This window comes from Idiotropiscis lumnitzeri, chromosome 19, assembly GCF_059441095.1.
Source record: "Idiotropiscis lumnitzeri isolate Australia: NSW breed Sydney's pygmy pipehorse chromosome 19, RoL_Ilum_1.0, whole genome shotgun sequence".
Lineage (NCBI taxonomy): Eukaryota > Metazoa > Chordata > Actinopteri > Syngnathiformes > Syngnathidae > Idiotropiscis > Idiotropiscis lumnitzeri.
The window spans coordinates 11020344-11039543 of record NC_142409.1 but is presented as its reverse complement, the minus strand read 5'-3'; the positions used below and the strand labels follow the sequence as shown (position 1 = coordinate 11039543).

At 43.2% G+C, this 19200-nt stretch overlaps 3 protein-coding genes across 5 annotated transcripts in view; 1 reads left to right on the top strand and 2 right to left on the bottom strand.

Annotated features, from left to right (window-relative positions):
• Positions 1-2745: 2745 nt before the first annotated feature.
• sbspon (somatomedin B and thrombospondin type 1 domain containing) lies at positions 2746-6829 on the top strand. 2 transcript variants are annotated; one of them, XM_088283408.1, is made up of 6 exons: positions 2746-3218; positions 4116-4310; positions 4371-4449; positions 4796-4972; positions 5167-5298; positions 5764-6827. In XM_088283408.1, the coding sequence occupies exons 1-5, from the start codon at positions 3008-3010 to the stop codon at positions 5282-5284; spliced, it is 780 nt and encodes a 259-aa protein (XP_088139534.1). In that variant the 5' UTR covers positions 2746-3007; the 3' UTR covers positions 5285-5298; positions 5764-6827. The 2 variants fall into 2 exon arrangements, with proteins under 2 accessions (XP_088139534.1, XP_088139533.1); XM_088283407.1 differs by having other exon boundaries at positions 5167-6829.
• Positions 5395-10461, bottom strand: terf1 (telomeric repeat binding factor (NIMA-interacting) 1). Of its 2 annotated transcripts, none has more exons than XM_088283406.1 (13): positions 10177-10461; positions 9502-9597; positions 9301-9428; positions 8831-9067; positions 7681-7790; positions 7429-7499; positions 7251-7356; positions 6849-6913; positions 6692-6753; positions 6543-6598; positions 6283-6377; positions 5994-6019; positions 5395-5898 (listed from the first exon to the last, which is right to left on the bottom strand). In XM_088283406.1, exons 1-13 carry the CDS (start codon positions 10379-10381, stop codon positions 5737-5739), a joined length of 1419 nt encoding a protein of 472 aa, XP_088139532.1. In that variant the 5' UTR covers positions 10382-10461; the 3' UTR covers positions 5395-5736. The 2 variants fall into 2 exon arrangements, with proteins under 2 accessions (XP_088139532.1, XP_088139531.1); XM_088283405.1 differs by having other exon boundaries at positions 5979-6019; positions 10177-10459.
• A 4857-nt stretch (positions 10462-15318) lies between these two features.
• kcnb2b (potassium voltage-gated channel subfamily B member 2b) overlaps positions 15319-19200 on the bottom strand; it is a 35324-nt gene continuing 31442 nt past the window's right edge. The window contains exon 3 of the mRNA XM_088282508.1: positions 15319-17201. Coding sequence (XP_088138634.1) covers positions 15381-17201 — 1821 coding nt within the window. The 3' untranslated portion in view covers positions 15319-15380. The remainder of the gene's footprint in view (positions 17202-19200) is intronic.

Genomic DNA, 19200 nt, shown 5'->3' with positions numbered 1-19200 from the left:
CATGATGTCTCGTCTCATTTAATCTAGTGCAGCAGTCGAGTACATTTCAGTTGTATTTTAAGTCTGTAATATCATTTTAGAATTGTTTGTTTTCAAATGTTTATTCGGGCACACTTTTTATTTAATCTTTGGGTGTAATACGTTAAATACAATATTTAAGTGCAGTGTTTTTTTTCCCCAATTGGCATTATCACATGAAAACTATCATAACAAAACATTTAAATGATCACATAACTTGTGTAACTTGAGCGTGATTTTTTTTCGCCTTCCGTAAATGACAAATAGGAAAGCCAAAGTATTCTTTGACATTTCCTGCATAGTGAAGTCTTTTAAAGTGGGCTGGCCAACATTTTCTTTTCATCCTGTTGTCAAGTCATCCCGCACAATGGCTCGCTCTATTGTGCGAACACACGAAAGCTGCCAAATCAGGTCGTGTGTCAACAGAAACCGGATGCTTCAATAGAAACCAAAAAGAAAAAGGCCATCCACACAGCTGTGTCTGCTGTCATATCACATCATGTTATCGTATTACATTGTTTGCTGACAAGATTATTTTTTTTAATAAAACAGCTCTTATCAGCTGACATTCCTCACAGCTGTTATCAGCTGCAGGACGGACTTATTTTCATGTACTCTCAAAAGTATCGGGACACGTCACTGACGGCATGAAATACATCGGGATGGGCAGCTAAAATCAACGCACTCAATATTTCAAAATTATTCCGTTACCATGATTGTCCGGCACAATAACACGATAATTACAAAAAGATATGATGATTTACTTACGGGCAGCAAATACATGCCTGTCATCTAGAGGTGATTGTTGATATTACAACTTAAAACCACAGTCGATCCCTGCATATTTGGAGTTAAGCACCCGCGGATTCTAAATATTTATTTTTAATAATTAGCATTTTTAAGCCAAATGTCCCAGAAGATCCTAAAAGCTACACAAACTAAAATGCCTGAAATGATGCGAAACGCAACAATTTGGTTGAAACTGACCCCACCTGAGATTGCTAACTGTACAACAACATGACGGGACTACAACTTGCGGCATATCCGCCTGCTAATTGCATCATGGTGACAGAAGCCAAGTCAAACATCCATAAAGAGTGAGTCACGCATCACGGAATGCACACGCGTCAACATGGCGATAGGCGGCCAGGAAACGGAGAAGGACATGAATGGGCAGGCGGCGGACAAAAGCCACGATTCATGACACGCCGCCCGAGAGTTGCTCATTAGGCGGAACAATGAGGTGGGTCGGGGAGGACTTGGCCGAGTCGCGGCAATTTGCACGCCTCGTTTGAGGTCACCTGTTGTTTGGGTGGACGTGAGGACAAACCGCATCGACGGAGCACAAATAGATTGCTCACGTTGCATATCTTATCATTCGGAATTATTGATTGTTCTGAAATCAAGGCCGGGTTACCGTCACTTAAAAATAATCTCGTCGTCCTCTCTGGACTTTATTGATCCGCGGCTTTACGGTATCACCTAACATTTTGACAAGTCACTTTTTACGGGGGCAGAAAAAAAAGCCCAAGACCGACGGACGAATTCTTTTAGCGACAAAACTACGAAGCAGGTCAAAGACAGATGAGTTTGAGCTCATTTCCTGCCAGCCAGCCGGTTTGTCAACAAAACGAACGAAAGTCATGGCAACCGGGGTCGGCCGTCACCGCGGAAACGGCCGCCGTTTGCATTCCCCATATAGACGTCACCTTGACACCCGGGACAGGAAACCCATTAAGAGTATTTGTCCGCAGGCAGTGATGGGGGACAATTCTCAGGTACGTACACGCACGTTGAAGGAAGGCGTGTCGGAAAACACGACTGCACGTTGACTTACGTTCGGTGGGAAGTAACATTTTCAGGTCTATGTTCTTTACTTGAGCAACATCTCATGCTTGAACGCGTGTAAAACCACAGCTAATAATGCTAATCATTAGCATGTCAATGCCGTTTTCCTTGTATGTTAGCATTAAGCTAGTGGGGTCTTTTTTTCGGCGCGTCGCTTATTTTAAATATTTAATTATTTTCGTTTGATGTTTAGTTTGACAGTAAACGTCAACCGGGAGTGACACTAAAGAGCCTAAAGTCTCTCTTGTTTTTTATTTTTGTTTTTAAATCAATATTTGCCAAACTGCATCGGCTCATCGCAACAACAAAATGGAAGACAGCAAACATATTTGTGAGGTCATGCAGACGCGTCAGTCTCACCCGGTGATGATGATGACGATGATCGTGGTGGAGATGAAGGTTATTACTGTCGCTTGACCTCCCGGGAGCATCACGCAGAAGTCATTACAAATGTCGGCCCAACGCTCCCTGCAAGAGGCCTCATTGGTTCAATGGAGTTCAGCACATGGTCAGGCATCCCATAAATGAGTGTTTGTCCACCTTACCTGCCGCCTGCACTGGAAAGATCACAGGAGACACAGCGTTTAAACACGACCCCTCGCCTGTTTGCGTTTAAAGACGTGTTGGAATTGTAAAGTTTCAGCCAAGATTAGCGAGTCCAATTGTGTTGCATGTGGCTAATCTCCGACGCAATAAACGGCCGCAGGTGACTGTTGGGATGAAGGCAGCCAAAATGATAAGCGCTTGAACAATACAACAGCACACTTTTTAGAAATCTACCAAGCATGACAGAATTGCATTTTCATTTTGAAATCCGTGAGTGTGCGTGATGCTGAGGAAATTAAGGGGTTGGGCTTAACAGCACTTGGCACTATCGCCCTCGTGGAGAACATCCAAGCGCTCACATTCCTCTCTTTCTTCTCAGGGACTTCCAGGGTGGCCCGAAAACTGTCGCCGGTGTAGCGATTGCGGCGGGGGCGTGATGCAAGAAGCGAAGGAGGGAGGGAGGGAGGCAGAAAAACAAACCTCCCTCCTCCTCCCTCGCTGAGTCCATTCAGACTCGAGAGAGGTGCGACGGGGGACGCGAGGGACACATGGAGTTGCCACTGTTGGGAGTTGTCCCGATTTGACACAAATCAAAATGGACACGTTCTACTTTGTGCTCCTTTTGGCCACGATGGGAGCGCGCCACCCGGTTGGCGGAGGTTGCTTGGGAAAATGTTGCAGTGGCCGGGACACGAGCTGCAGCGCCACCGACTGGAGGATGGACCGCGTTTACGGGACGTGCTACTGCGACGGCGGCTGCGCCACAACGCGCGACTGCTGCTTCGACTACTTCTCGCACTGCCCAGGTGAGCGCCGACGGGGACCTTCGGGCCTCTTTTGCGACACCATTCAACTCCTAAGAAAGATGATAAGATGCACACATGCTTATCTGCGGTGGGAATATCTCACAGAGGTGGAACTGTTTGCCCAGTCGGGCTGAGCCGTCGGGGTTAGCGGCAAGTATTTGAAGAATGCGATTAAGTTGATCAGTTTAAGAAATTACAGTGCAAGGGTGCACGCGTCATCCAATGAGTTGTCGGAAACAATCTCGGTCCATTACGGTGGTTGAATGACAAGTTGTTCCGATTCCTAAATTTTCACGCTCGCTTTACTTTTTTTTTTAAATGTAAATTAAAAGCTTAAAAGTGCAAGTGTAGAGACCGACAGCGAGAGAGAGCTACAAGGCACTCACTTGGAAAAAATGAACTACAATGCACGTGTAACTTTTGGTATAATCACACTTAATTACTATTGCAAACATTTCGCCAAACCCCCCTCAATAGGTTCACAGAATTTTTGTTTTTATTTTGGGTGTAATTCCACTGCCAGCCACTAGGTGGTGGCACACTATTGTGTTTCACTACATTTTTTTTTCCTCTTTCATGTTTTTGTGCTTCTATTTTTTACAAGACTGTTCACAGACTAAGTACTTTAAAGATTCCGATTTTTTTCTTATCACAAAGAGAAAAAGCAAACATCTTTGGTTTTCGAGCTAAAGAGTTAGCTTGAGCGATCAGCACACTCCCCCGCTAACTCACTATATTGCTTTTTCCACTAAATCGACTATTGTGTTGCATTTTTATGTTATGTCTACAAACGACGTCAGCTGTAACAAACTGCTTGTTTTATTCAAAGCTTAGCCGGCTAACGCAACCCATTACGTCACGGTCACGTGAAAGCCGTCACAATGTCCCCAACTTCAGCTCAGGCGTGTTCGGTGACGGCTTGGAGCTTCTGGAGCGGCTGTGCAGAGCCGTGCCGACCTTCCTGGCGTACTCGGGTGCGACACATCGAGCAGCGACCCGCTAATGGCGGCGAGCGCTGCCCGGCCCTGGAAGAACGGGCCGGCTGCATGGACTACCGAGATCGGCAGGGAACCCCGTGTGGACTGGACTCAGGTGAACGCCAGTTGTCTTTCCATGACTTTTCATGATAACGATGGACGACTTTGTTATCAGGGCCTGCATTCATCACCAGTCTGGAGTTCAGCAAGGGGAGACCCAAGACGGACGTCTATGGGGGCCCTTTGGACGCAGGGTGAGTCAGCACAACAGTCGGAGTGTTTGCTCACCAGGAGACCGTTGACGGTCTTCCTTTTCATCCAGTCCGCTGCTAAATATTTAGCACAAGAAGCTAACATAGCATAGCCGCTCAGTTCTCATTCTTCTCAGATAATTTGTAAATCCGGATTACGACTAAAATCTAACTAGGTGGTGGCAAGCTTGGGAAGCAAGTACAGCACTTTCACTCAGTGCACAAAAAGATGCACTCAAAGGCACCACAATGCAGGACAGACTAACTAACCCCCGAGTGTCTAGCACGGGAAGCTAATGGAGCAGTCTACATCTTTACTAGAATCACAACCAAACTTGTTTCCCCGCAGGTTCTGCATGGAATTTTCCCTGGAGTCACGTTCCGCTCACTGCGCGGCGGAGAACCGCCCGCACATGCACTGGATGCGCTACTTCACCCAAGGTTTCACAGTGTGCGTAGCGTGTCAGCCGCCCGCTATACGCAACCGCACCGGTGGTTGCCAAGGAGACGGACAGGAAACGAAGAGGTTGGTGTCAACGTTGTTAGGGGGCTGGAAAATATTCACAGGGCTTCACTTGAACCACATTTTATGTTTCAGCATTCTACAAATTCATAAAAATTCCACTCAACTTTTTAAAATTTTAGAATAAATATGTAGCAATGCAAAGAAAAACAACGCAAAAAGTTGCGTTCCGGCGTCAGCATTTGTTTTGTTTGCAGGGACGCTGTGCTGCAGTGGCAGGCGGTGGGCGACCCCCGGTGCACTGGCACGTGGCGGAAGATCCGCAAAACGCAACAGTGCAACTGTCCACCGCAGCACAGCTTTGTCTTTATCTGACCGACTCGTCCAAGGCAGGCGTGGCCAATCTATTTTTTTTTATTATTATTTTTCATTTCTATTACGCCTACTTATATTGTTCTTTTTTTTTTTTAAAGATATGCTTCACGTGTTTTAAGATGTATTTATTCCAATCACATTCTCACCCATTAAACTGACAACAAACAGGTCTCTCATGAAAAATGTGCACACCCTCCCCAAAAACGCAAACGTAAGCAATCCATATATATCTATTTGCCAAATGCAGCCAACGTTGAATGAAACGGATGACTTTTGAAGTCCTAATTACGGTCTACAACTAGCATGAAAAGGGCTTATGTACAACACGTCGTTTATACAAATTCAGTGAGCAACAATACACAAAGTTATTATTTTAAGATGGCCAAATGATGTCTTCTAGCCGAACACATTATTCAATTAAAGAAGATAAAATGGACCCCCCTTTTAAGTTCTTAGTTGACTTTGTGGGTCTTCTCCAGAATCCTCCAGCGGTCCTTGAGCATCACGCCAGTGCGGCCCTCAAAGTCGAAATCCTGCAGGATTTGATTCCACTTGCCTTTGCCGTGACGCCGGACGCCCTTCATCAGTTTATCGTCCAGCTCGGACGACCATTTCTACAGAAACAAATAAAGAAGTAAATACATGGATAAGAACACCACAGATTGGAGGGTCCTTCTTCGTGGGGCCAACTAACCCGATGATGCCTCACCCGACTGACGACGGAGTTGTTTAAATCTAGAAAACAGGGAAAAAAAACACATGATTTAATATTTAATGAAATGATAGTAAAACAAGAATATGCACACACACACACACGCACGCACAGAACGCAAGAAAACAAACACAACCCAAGTAAATACACAAATAGCTAATATTTTTTTTTTATTTTTTACAGAGACTGTCGTCCTTTTTGTTGTGGCCTTTGCCCCTCAATTTGTGGTTGTAACAATCCCTACCTTACGCACACACATGCATGTACACACACACACACAAAATACCTTCCTTTCTCAGCGGTCCAATGCACACTAGAGGCTTCATCTGAGTGTCCGGCTCACACACGTTTGTTTGAGGGGACAAAAGTTTAAATTTGGACCTGCATTGGGTTATAAAATAAAGTAAGGAAATGTGTTATTCGTCTGTTCTTAATGTTCGTAAGCTCTCCTGAACAGCAATCGCGAATCGGGTTGATGGAGGGATGAATCCGAAGACCCGCCACTTAACAGTTCAGCTAAATCAATTCGGTTTAAGGAGGCTTTACTTTGTAACGATCATCCTCGATTGGTCGGCCTTGTTGTCGCCGGACAAGCGAGCGTTCTACGAACCACAAAAGGACATTTGGGTTAAATAGAGTGAAGATTTCTCCTTGTACATCAACGGCATGTAAGAGTATCATCAAGCTTCACCCACCCAATGTGCTGTTCTTGCTTTCCGGTCAACCACAGGGTCTGGCGATGTGTCCAGTTGTGAGTCTATTCATCAAAGTTGCACGGTGTATCAATATTTTTGAAAAGCAAATAAACAATAAAAATAAAAACATTGAATGAAAAGGACAAACTAAACTCACTACTGGAGTACAGTTTTCGGCCGGAGTGCTGCGACCTTTTTGTGGAGGCAAGTTTACGTTCTGGTCTGGGAGAAAACAGAAAAAAAAATGTGGATGCGTTCATAAACTGAATTTATTGTCAATATAAAGATTATTATACTTGCCACTTTGCACTAATTGTATGAGTACGTATTACGGCAGCATCATTTTGCTCGTTATTACTTGCCACGAAGCAACATAAAACATCAAATTAGATTACACTTCTTTTAATTCACGTTCAATGCCGCTCTTTGTAGTTGTACTTTTCCGGTTCTTTCTATCATATTAATACAAGTTTGCGTGTAAAGATTGCTGCTGGAACAATTTCATTTTGCTCATAGGAGAAACTTACGAATTACGAGCTTATTCAAACAATTTGCGCACCTGATGTCATCTTGCAAATGGTCGGCACCCTGTGAGAGAGTGGTTCCTTCCAAAGCTTCCACGCTTCGCTCGTCCGCAGCAGTCGACGTGCTCGAGGACAATAAGTCTGTGGACCAAAATTGTTGTGGTGGAGTTCATAAAAGAGGAGTCACCAAGAAGCTTTAACGCGGGAACTCACCGTTGACCGATTGCCATTGGAGGGAAACACGCAGCTTCTTGCCCACATCCACTTGAGGATTTGCTTTTGTTCTGCGAGGGTGCGAAACAACACAAACAAATACAACGTGACATTTAAAGGTTCTCCCCCCCACCCGAGAACTAAAAAAGTCGACGAACATCACCGATTTCCTGTGGGAAAAGTTGTGTATAGATCCAAACTAGACAGACTTTGTTGGACGATTCGGCTGAAATAACACAAAATATTTCCTACTTTTCCTCCAGTCTTGCGTGGTCCACCTTCTCCAAGTAAGACTTGTCTTCTTCCGTCATTGCATCTGTCGTATCCATTCTTTGGGACAACTGGACCACCTTGATGGCTTCCTGAGAGACACACGCACAATTTATGAATGATCTCTTCTCATATTACATTTTCCCTACCTTTCCAAAGCCATTAACTTTTGCATTAACCGTCTTGAAGCAGTGCCAAATGAGGCCAGCCACTTAAACGCGACATTCCAGGCTCGACCTTGGTACTTCACAATTATGGAAAAACATTCTTGGCGCCCCAATGATAAAATGAAAAAGCGACACATTTGCCCTGATGGTGAGGGTGGGCGGGGGTGCAGTCGTGTTCGATGCGGCTGGTTGGTTGCCCTTCCAAAATACGTTAAGGCCAAATTAACGGCGGCCAAAACGGCTTTTGGGGAATGATGCAAGATATTAAATACATCCGTAAAAGTTGGTTCCTTGAAGAGGACTTCAGAATGCCGCCCGCATAGGTTGACATGCGGGAGATATGTTGAGGATATTTCATGCTTAATAACTATATCACGTTTAAAAACTTGAATTTAAAGAGGAAAAACACACTACTTAGTAAGAATATATCAAGGAAAATGATTTTTATTTTTTTGTATCATTAGATATCAGACAATTTTATTTTCAATTAAAATAAAAAAAAATAAGAGCAAAACTTAAAATACTTTTAAGACGCAGAAAAACAAGGAAAAGTGTTTCATTTGCTTTTTTCCACTTTATTTTTTATTAAAAAAATTACAGGAACGTGTTCATGTTTTTATATTAGATATATAAAAGGAAAACACTGCACTTAAAGGGAAGAAAATACAAAAAAATGCATCTTTTTCCCTCCATTTAATTAAATCCACATATAAATGAAAGTGCTTTTTTAAACTCTATTTGAAATGAAAATTTAGAAAAGGCATTTCAAACTAAAACATAAATACAAATAAATACATCTGCTTGCCTCTATTGTATTAAGACATACTTTTATAAATTTGCAATGCATTAAAAAAAAAAAAGGCACAAGCCCCGAGCTATCCCCTCAGGTTGGCAAACTTCTAGTGCAATCTAAACCATTGTTGAGGGATGAAAGCAGCAGGAAAGCAAAGTGGGTCGACGCATACCTTGAGAAGAAAGTCGGACGGATTCTTGGCCAGGTAGGCGTCCAGGAAGGTGTGCACCATCTCCAGCAGTCGATCAAAACTGAACACAGTGAGCAACGGGTGGTAGGTGTCCATCTGTGCCACGATGTTGGAGAGCTTGGCACCCACTTTTTGCGGGTATTCTATGTGTTCTTCGAACCACTTGAGCGCACCGGAGGCCCGTGTTCTTTCGCCTTTCTCCAAGCACACAGCTACAGACTGAGGAAAGACACAATGGGTTGTGAAACAGCGGAACCCAGATGGGATGTGGTGGGGAAATCAATTAAGAACAGATCCTGTTTGGGGGGCAAAAATGCCATGGATGACAAATTATACTGGATGTTGGAATAATGTGACTGACAAAAAGCTTCAAATAAAAAGACAGGCATAAAAAACAAAACACTCAGTGCCCTCAGTAGTTGCTCCAAGTCACCCGCCCATTTCCAAATCACCTGTATGACAAGGTGAACTGTGACGTTCTCAAACAAACTTTCATCCTCCAAAGCATCTTTGAGGTGAAACCAAGTCTTGGCGGCGGACATGAGAGGCATCACGCCATTGTCGTCATCAAATCGGGTCTCTGGGGGGACGGCGATGAAAAGCGATTAAACCAAGTGAAAGGTTGCACCGTGACGCCTGGTGGGAAGTCTCACCCAACTGCTTTCCTTGCATCACTCGGGCAAGGAAGGCACAGATGAGGGTTTGCTCCTGTGATTTTTCTCCTCCAAGTAAGGGTATCTGCAAAATGGCTGCAAGAGAGAGCAATATTTTTGGAGTGAAAATCACAGCCAATTGGATAAGGTGTTCTCAGAGTAGGAGAAATGTTGAGAAATAATCAAGCGATATTGTTTTACTCTAATTGAAGGCATTTTTAAACAAGATTTTTCCCGCTAGATGAAATAATGAACAATTAATGGAAACATTACTTAAAACATATTTTATGGTGAAAATAACTACATACCACGTGTTTACGGAACATAAAGCGCATCATAAAAAGATGTTTACCCGAGGCGCCGCAGTGCATTTTGGGGCTTGTAGTCATGGCGTCAAAACATACTTTGTTGAAATTGTAGTTTAAAAAAAAACGTTTTGACAAGTTTTTCTCTTAACAAATCACAATCGAACGCCTGTCATTTTATATCATGACCTACAATGTTTGTATAGGCGCATAAAAAGTTTAAAAATTGCACACTCATGGCGCTTTTGTGTCGTGAGAATAACGGCACCGTTTGCGACGACAAACAGAATGAATCTAACTCTCGTGGTGCAGTTGAACGAGGAGATTTCAATTCAAATCAAAACGGAGAGAAACGTGAATGACAACTTACATTCGTAAGTTGAGATAGCGTCATTGAAGGCATCGTTGTTCCTCTCTTTAAAACTCCGACAAATGCCTGCAAAAACAAAGTCCAGAAACCACTTGGAGGCCACAGCGTTGAGCTGACTGGTGCTATAATCCGACTCGGTGGGAGTTGTTTTTTTATCGTCATCGTCCTTGTTGTTGTTGTTGTTGTTGCAGGCTTGTTGCTCCATGTTGATGTTGACTCATTCGGAGGTTCCACTGCGATCCACTCGTTTGGTTTTCAGCGGGAAACGCCAAGCGCTGGGCTTGGTTGGAGTCATGCGAAAATCTGCAGCGCCCCTCACAGTCGAGGAAGAGCAATTACAATTGTTGGAACGTGGGTCGTTATTTTGATATAAAAAAAACAAACAAAACAACTAGCAATGTGTTTGGTTATATCACTTGGTGTCTTATTACTTTATTTTATTATTGACAAAATATATTTTCATATTATACAAGTGATTGTTTAAAAATTGGGGAAATATGAATATAAAAAAAGGAAAATGTAAAAAACTAAATAAAAATTAAAAAATAAATATTAAAAATGATCTTTTAGGACTAACAAAGTAAAAATGAACTAAAGTAAAAATGTACAGAAAAATAAAAGAACTGAGAATTGTATTTTAAAAAATACAATTAATGAAAATTCCCCAAATAAATAATAGTTGCTCTATGATATTTACTTCTTTATTGTCGATTTTTTCAACCTAAAAATCAGAGTGCCTTGGCCAATTTCTGTCTTGTGGTACGAGAAACGTTTGCTGCACTCGTGTACTTCCAACCCCACCACTAGAGGGCGGCATCACACCTCACATCTGACCACCATCACGTCACATTCCTTGCAGTGGATTCAGAAGCAACATGCAAATAGCAACACTTCTGCTCAAAAATAAGTCTTGGTCTTGACATAACAGCCTCTGCTCATGTTGGAATGCTTACAGTACTACTGCTAGCACTTTTATTTTGTTGACTATCACAACTATGCACTTTCATAATCACACGTCTTAGCATTACGAATGTTTAGGGTATGAGGGAATGTGGGTTAAGAAAAAGAATTGTATAGCGGAGAATGCATCCAAACACCGGTTGTTATATGTACATTTATTTGTTATTCTGCATATACTAATAGACTTGGTGTTGGTGGGGGAACATGGAGACACGACAACAAAGTGTTCTGCGGCCACATCATCCTATGGACTACAACATGCATACAAAGATGTTGCTTTGTACAGAAACTGTATGTGTGTGTTTGTGATCAGGAGCCATTCTCTCAGAGAAAATAAAAGACAAGCTATGTACAATAATTACCCGTTGTAATGTCACATGAGAGGCCTGCATTAAGGAACATGGACACTGAGGCGCAATATATATATATGTATGTATATATATATATATACACATATATATATATATATGTGTGTGTGCGTGTGCATGTGTGTGTATATTCAGTGGCGTAGCGTGGGGCTATTATTGTCCAGGGATGGCCCTAAAAGGACAAAAAAAAAAAGACCCAAAAAATGTAGTGCTTTTTTTTTTTAACTGTAAATCTGTTGTGAGAGTCCAAGTTGCTGACTTGTTGTTTCTTGAGCAGTAATATGCAAGCGTGATGAGGGTTTCAGCGCCCTCTTGAGGCTTGTTTTGTTAATAAGTTGGAAACTTTTAAACACGGCGGGGTATTTATGAGTTTGTGCAAACTTCCAAGAGAAAGAAAAGGGGCCGAATACGCTTGAAATCGTTGGGAAGGAGCAAAATTTGAGGGTGTGCAATATTTAAAAAGAGAAAAAAAATGTAGACCAAGTTGTAATTCAAACCTACATTTAAGCGATGCAATGATGTTACACATCTTGCTTTACGTCCTCAAAAATTCAAGACAAACGGTTGCAATTCTTTTCTAAAACCAGCATTCCATTCGCAGTAGTTGCCTTAAAAACCTTTACGATTCTTGGTTTTCCCAGTTGTCAGCAGCAAAATTTGAAAATGCTCACTTGTCGGAGTGATGCTGAACATGATTTTTGTGTGGAAAAAAAAAAGATGCGCAACAGCATAACCAACAGACACGATACAGTTGCTACATCAAATGCCGAAACGTAAAATACCTTTCGCCCCTAAAGGCCTAAAGGGACAAAAGACAAACCACGCTACTCCACTGTGTTGAAAGGGACCACCCCGTCACCCCCCCCCCACACACACACACAGAAAAACTAGAATGCATCACAAGTGGGAGGATCCATTCAATCGCACCCGATCGATTGGCCCTCCAGAGGGGGTGCGCCGAGAGATCGGTAGCACTCGGCGGTGTTCGGTTAGACATCAGTGTGGATTTCTTTGATGTTAATAGAAAGAAGAAAGAAAGACAAAAAACATCCAGAGAGTTATAGAAAACCTGAGAAATCAATAGCAATAATTGTATCCATTACATAAAGACCTGATTTTGGCTATAAAATTAGACTATCTGTACAGTAAGTCTCACTCTCTCTGTGTAGTTTATTATATATATATATATATATATATATATATATATATATATATATATATATATATAACTACCCAAAAATGAGCCGCCTAATGAAAAGGCGCACATCATCAAAACTATGGTCATGCTCCATTTTTAGACTTTTTTTTTTTAACTTTTTTTTTTTTTTTTAGAAAAAATAGAATCATTCTCCTCAAAAAAACGCAACTGGAGTGTGGCCGTTTTTGAATCAGTATTTGTGCCGATTTGGATTCCTCTCTGGCGATTGGTGCCTTACAGTGCATTTTCAGTCAGTGAATCGGAAACAATTGATTTCAGTCGTTGAGTTCAAAAAGTGACTCTCGTAAACGGCACAGATTCATGAAGCCGCAATTCATTTTATCGTGTGTACCTGCCTTGGCTACCGGGAGGCAGTATAAATAATACTGTCATGGAAATACTAAAGAAGAAAAATACTTTTACTTCTTCTATAAGTGACTCGATAAGATGCTTTTTTTGTGAAGGACAATTTTTGACAATCATCTATTTAAATGTACATGCATTTACATCTCAAAGGTTTTTGTTCAAATATTTGTTAGTTAAAGTGTTATAACGCCGTGACTTTTGATGCATGTCAACGGCATTTGAAGCGAACGAGTTCTTAAGGCAATTTTGTTCGTTTGTTTTTAAATAGCAAATAAATTTTCTGTTTGAAGTTTATTCTGTCAGTAAAGATCTCCTGCGCCAAAATTTTAGCCTAAATTAAATTAAGCTTTAAAAAAATGCTGGGGGCACTGATTTATATGCAATATGCCCAAGGTTACGAAAAAAATCTCGTTAAATTTCTAAATTTCACTGTGAGTCAGTGAGTCTCACTTTCAGAATGAAACTGCTGAAATTAAATTTCCACGACACTTAATAAATATCGATATGCACGCGATATCATATTAATAAGCAGAAATATAATAACCACCAAATTTTCAATTGCATTGCGGTGAAATTCTCTTGTGTTTGCGTTAATACTGTTTTTGCCTCATATTAAAGATAGAACATTGGAAAAATACATTTGTCATTTGTCTGTCTGTACAAATCCACCGTAGACAGAAGAAAATAAAGTGCCACCATTTTTGGCCTGCATAGTTCTTACAGTAGTCCATGCACTACATTTATATATATCATAAAATACACACGATATTCTACAATATATATATATCGTACACTCAGCACACCTCTCTCTCTTCCTTCTCGGTTCACGACAAAAGACGGACGGAAAATTTTGAAATAAATAAAAAAAAAAAAAAGACAAACACAAACATGCATTTTTGTACACACAGCACAGCCACGTGTCCCCAAAAATATTCCAGCCATTAATTGGAATTCAAAGGCAACAAGAGAAGTTCTCTCTCAGTGTAAACAAAACAACAACAACAACACAATAAATTAATAAATCATACACAAAAAAAATGAACACATTTACTGGGAAGCTAAAAATGTAACTCTTCCGTAACAAAAAAAAAAAGGAAGGGGGAGAATTCCAATAAACATTGTTAATATTTCATTATTAAGCCAAGCAGAAGAAGCCCAAAAAAGAACGAGGGTATTTTAAAACGAGTCAATTTGACCCGCAACACAAACACGAGGCTTCTCGAAAACTATCGCTACTCCCGCTATAATTTATTATATGTCGTATACTTGTGTATTAGACACAAGCTTATCTGTGTGCTTGATTTGGTCCACTTATATCTGACGGAATATTGAAACGGAAATTGCCAAACTAGATTCATTTACATTGTCAAGTATATATGTGTCGGAATTCATAAATAGTTTTCACAATTGCTCTTAATGGCTCTCAATCTACTCTTGAATTATTGATTAAAATCCTACCGCCACTCTAGAACTACTTCATTTATTTTTTTTTTTTAATTTCACAATAACTTTTGAAAGATAAATAGATATGCTGGAGAGTACATGATTTATTTATTTCCAGCAATAAAACGTTGCGTATGGCTATAAGTGTGTCAATGTTTTTTTTTAAGTTGCTAAATCCAGGCTGGAAGTTTTTGTTTGCATGAAAAACTTTGAGCGAGCTTTTGATTTACAAGTAAAATCATCAGGTTTTTTTTCACTTTAAAAGAAATGACATTTTTATTTCCATTATTTGGATTTGGAAAACGTTATTTTTGCGAGTCAAGCTCCCTAAAACCTGATGTGTTCGTTACAATTATAATTTTCTTTTTTTTTTTTTTGCTAAGTCGTCAATTGAATATCGGAACTTAAACTTCCAAAACTTTCCATACACACACGCACACAATTAACAGGATCATCACGGGATTGCATTTTCCACAAAAGGTCATGAATGATATGTTATTTTTTAATAAATAGGTCGCTACAATGGTTGTCCTGTCCCGTTTTTCACATTGCTAACAATGGTACCGTCCTTTTTTTTTTTTTGCGTGCGTGCATTGTCTTTGCCTTTCATGTCCGATTATTTACACAGCAAACAAAGCACCGTAAAAGATGAGTCTTTTTCTTTTTCAAATGCATGCTTATTTACAGATCAGTTCATCTGTGCAATGCAAAAGGAGGTCTTGTCTTTAATGTACAAGACGGAACTCTTTCCACCAGCGGGTGGAGTCCGTCTGGGCGGCAGTTTCTCGTCGGGGCGGTACACATGGACACAAGTGAAAGGGACTCGCCATGCCATGCGGAAACATTTCATCTCTCGAGGGGCCTCTGAGTTACATGCTGGTCTCGCAGGTGGGCGAGAGCCCGCTGTCCCCGGGCATCAGGTGAATGTCGGATGTGAAAATGTGGTTCTCCGCTTTGTGTCCGTTTTGGTCGGCCTCCCCGTCGCCCGGGTTGCAGTTTTGCGTCGTGGGCCTGGGCGAGCGGGGCGCACCTGTCGCGCCGGCCACCTCCGTCAGGAGGTTGTCCGAGGATGGGCCCTCGTCGCCGGGCGGCGTGTCCACCAACGGGCCGGCGTCCCCCACCTCGTCCTCGTCATCCTCCTCGGCAGCCCGGATGAGAGCTTCCGAGCTGGCCATGAGAGGCGACGTCTCCCCGTCCGGCGACTCTTCCTCTAGGATGCTCGAGCTGATGTCTCCAGGAGACGTGGTGCTGGGTGGCGTCGGCGGACCCTCGGCGGACGTCTTTCCCACCTTAATTTTAAGAGGGTTGTTCCCACGGAGAGATTTCTGTATGTTCTCACCTTCGTCTATGTGGAGTTCCGAGGCGTGGCCCCGGTGAGCAGATCGATGAAAGCCGTCTTTGAGGACGTCGTCCGAAGAAAGCTGAACCGCAGTCAGATGGAGAGGCGAAGGCACCCGCAGATGTTTGGTCTTGGCTCCTTCCACCTCCTTCATCTCCAGCTCTTCCTTCAGCGCGGTCTCGGGGCTGTGGGACCTCTTCGGTGAGCCCGGCCCGGCAACGGCGGTGCTCAGCGTGCTCATCGAGCTGGCCGTGTGGAGGTCGCTGAAGGACTGCGACCGAGTCATCTGGTTGTACAGCTCCTCCAGCTTCTGGACGTTGAGGTGCTGCGGGGTTTTGCTCGTCCACCGCGGACTCCCAGCGGTGGAGATCCGGTTGGGGGAATTGGGCGCGGCCACCGCGTTCTCCAAGGCCCTCTTATCGGGCGACTTGAGGTTGGTTTCCGAGGTGGCCAGCCTGGTGGAGCCTCCCCAGCGGTTGGGTGACAGGTGGTTGTCCAGGGAGGTCTTATCCTCGCCTTTCTCCACCACGACATCCATGAGCTCCATGCTCCGGGCGAAGGCGTCTTTCAGGTTCATGGACACGATGCTGCCGTTGCGCTTGGCTCTCTCCAATGCCTCTCGCCTCTTGATGGCTTTCTCCTGCCTCTTCTGCTCCTTGTAGAACTCAGAGAAGTTGTTGACAATGATGGGAATGGGCAGGGCGATGACCAGCACCCCCGCGATGCAGCAGAGCCCACCGACGATCTTTCCGGGTAACGTCTGCGGGTAAATGTCCCCGTAGCCCACCGTGGTCATGGTAATGGTGGCCCACCAGAACGAGGCCGGGATACTGGTGAACTTGGTGGCGTCTTCGTCCTTCTCAGCAAAGAAGACCAAGCTAGAGAAGATCATGATGCCCATGGCGAGGAACAAAATGAGTAAGCCCAGCTCGTTGTAGCTCCTCCTCAAGGTGAACCCCAGAGACTGAAGCCCCGTGGAGTGCCTGGCCAACTTGAGGATCCTCAGTATCCTCATGATCCGGAAGATCTGCACCACGCGCCTCACGTTCTGAAACTTGAGCACGCTCTTGTTGGACTCGGTCAGGAAAATGGTGACGTAGTAGGGCAGGATGGCCAGCAGGTCGATGACGTTGAGCGGACCCTTGAAGAACTTCCACTTGTTGGGCGAGGAGAGGAAGCGCAACAGGTACTCCATGGTGAACCAGGCGATGCACACGGCCTCCACGTGCGCCAGCTGAGGGTTGTCGTTGGCGTGGCCAAACTCGTCCTTCTCCTGAAGCTCCGGCAAGGTGTTGAGGGACAACGCGATGGTGGAGAGGACGATGAACAGGATGGATATAATGGCCAGAATCTGCGGGGAAACACACGGACGGAAAACCACATTAATGGTTGTACATTTACAAGTTGTCTTCAACTCTAATATTCTTTTGATACAACGTAGTTTAACTTGGACCTCGTTTTGCCTCCGATACTTCGTCCAAAGCTGGTAAATTCTCTGCTTTTGACTTTGACTGCTTTGCTACCGGTACTCCAATGAAGCTTCAAATTTGCTTCATGAACCAGCTGTTGTATTTTTGTGTCGTCTAGATGGCATGAAGGGTTTAAAATGTTGAGCAGAGAGTGCCATCTACAGGAGTCCAAAAATACTACAACTGGTTCACGAAGCAAATTTGAAGCTTCATTTACTCATCACTACTCCATTGCCTGTAAAATTTGTGAACTTTGACCCTCATTGGCCTTGGACAATACGTTTGAAGCCGGGCATTATTAAATTCTACTTTAATCCAGTAAAGCCTCCGATAATACTCCTGAAACTAGAAAATATGCTAGTGAGTGCTGTTTTATCACAAATGTCTGATCTGGATTTGAAATCCCGCCTGCGTGTTTCTGTATAAATGTTGTCTTTGTCTCTTCAATTCTCATGCGTTTATTTAAAAGTTACTCAGAGGCTAAAACACTTCACATCACTTTAAGTATGACAACTTCCATTTGCTGTGGTGATTATTCAGCTCAACAACGTCAAGATCTAAATAAAGTGGAGAGTTGACACGGGGTCTGCTTGGAATTGGATACGATGACAGAGGTCCAACTGTGACTCGGGTGATTTCCATCGGGCAAAGTCGATCTGCATAAACAAAGTAAAAGAGGCGCGGAATGAAAACCACGTGAATCAAAAGAGTGAGTGAAGGTCTGAGCGCAAACGGCGCCGCAGACGTGCTGCTGAATGACAATGAGCCCGCTCGTACGTGCCAAGTATTGTATATAAAAGTGGATTCATGTGCCTGTTAAGGTAAAGAGCTGAGAAGGGGACAAAATAAATCATTAAGACTTTGAATAAATGCAGCCTATCGTGATTTAAATGACAGGCCACAAATCTATGTTGTGTATTATAGCAGTGCGCCACCTAGTGGCTGGATCAAAGTACATTCAAGTGTCTTTAAAAAATCACACAGAGAATGTGTTTCTCACCAGGGCTCCCAGAGAATAATAAAAGTTCCTCATCATGCTGCCGTCTGCCTCGGCTCCGATTCTTTTCCCACGGATCGAAAGATAAGAAAAACGTCTTGCCCGCGAGAAGCTTTATTGTATCGCGTTGTAAGGACGTCGTCTTAGCAACTCTCCAAAGGATGAGGCGTGCTCCGTATGAGACGTCATTCTCAAGGCTTTCTTTCACACCGAGATGCGACAGTTGATTGGACGGCAATCGGTTTGGGGAGAAGTGAGGGTCGGGTGTCACACCAAACTCATACTGGCTATGATGCCTCTGGCACGACCTGAGAAACGAATACATTCATTGGTGACTTCTCACTCACGCCTGCCTCCTCAGGAAAGTAAAAAAAAAAAAAAAAAAAAAAATAAAAAAAATTGGAGCTGGACTACAAAATGGCTCCCACATTGTGTCCAAGTGCTGTTCACACAAAACAGCAACCCGGCACAAAAGCAGAAAATTGCCACCTTTTCGAAGCCGTTTAAGCGAATGGGACCAAAGCTATTGTCGTCGGTCTGGCAGCGCCCCAATCCTGTCAAAAAAGTTCAGCAGTGCAACATTTGCTTTGGACTCCATCCATTGCGTTACACAACATGGATGGAAAGCAAACAAGAGCAGGTGAATGCCGATGAGGGAAAAGCGATTATCGGCTAAGAGGGGCGAGCTCGGGCCTGGCCCGGCATCACGTCCGACGCTCGCGGCACTCACTTTACACGTCTTCCGAAAACGGAGGCCACCCGATTGACTTCCAAGAACGCAAAGGCAACAACTTCAGACCATTATGTTATGCCTGTAATATTTCCGCTGACGACGTCTACCCTGTCATAGTTCTACTACGACGTCCAACGATGGAAAATACGTG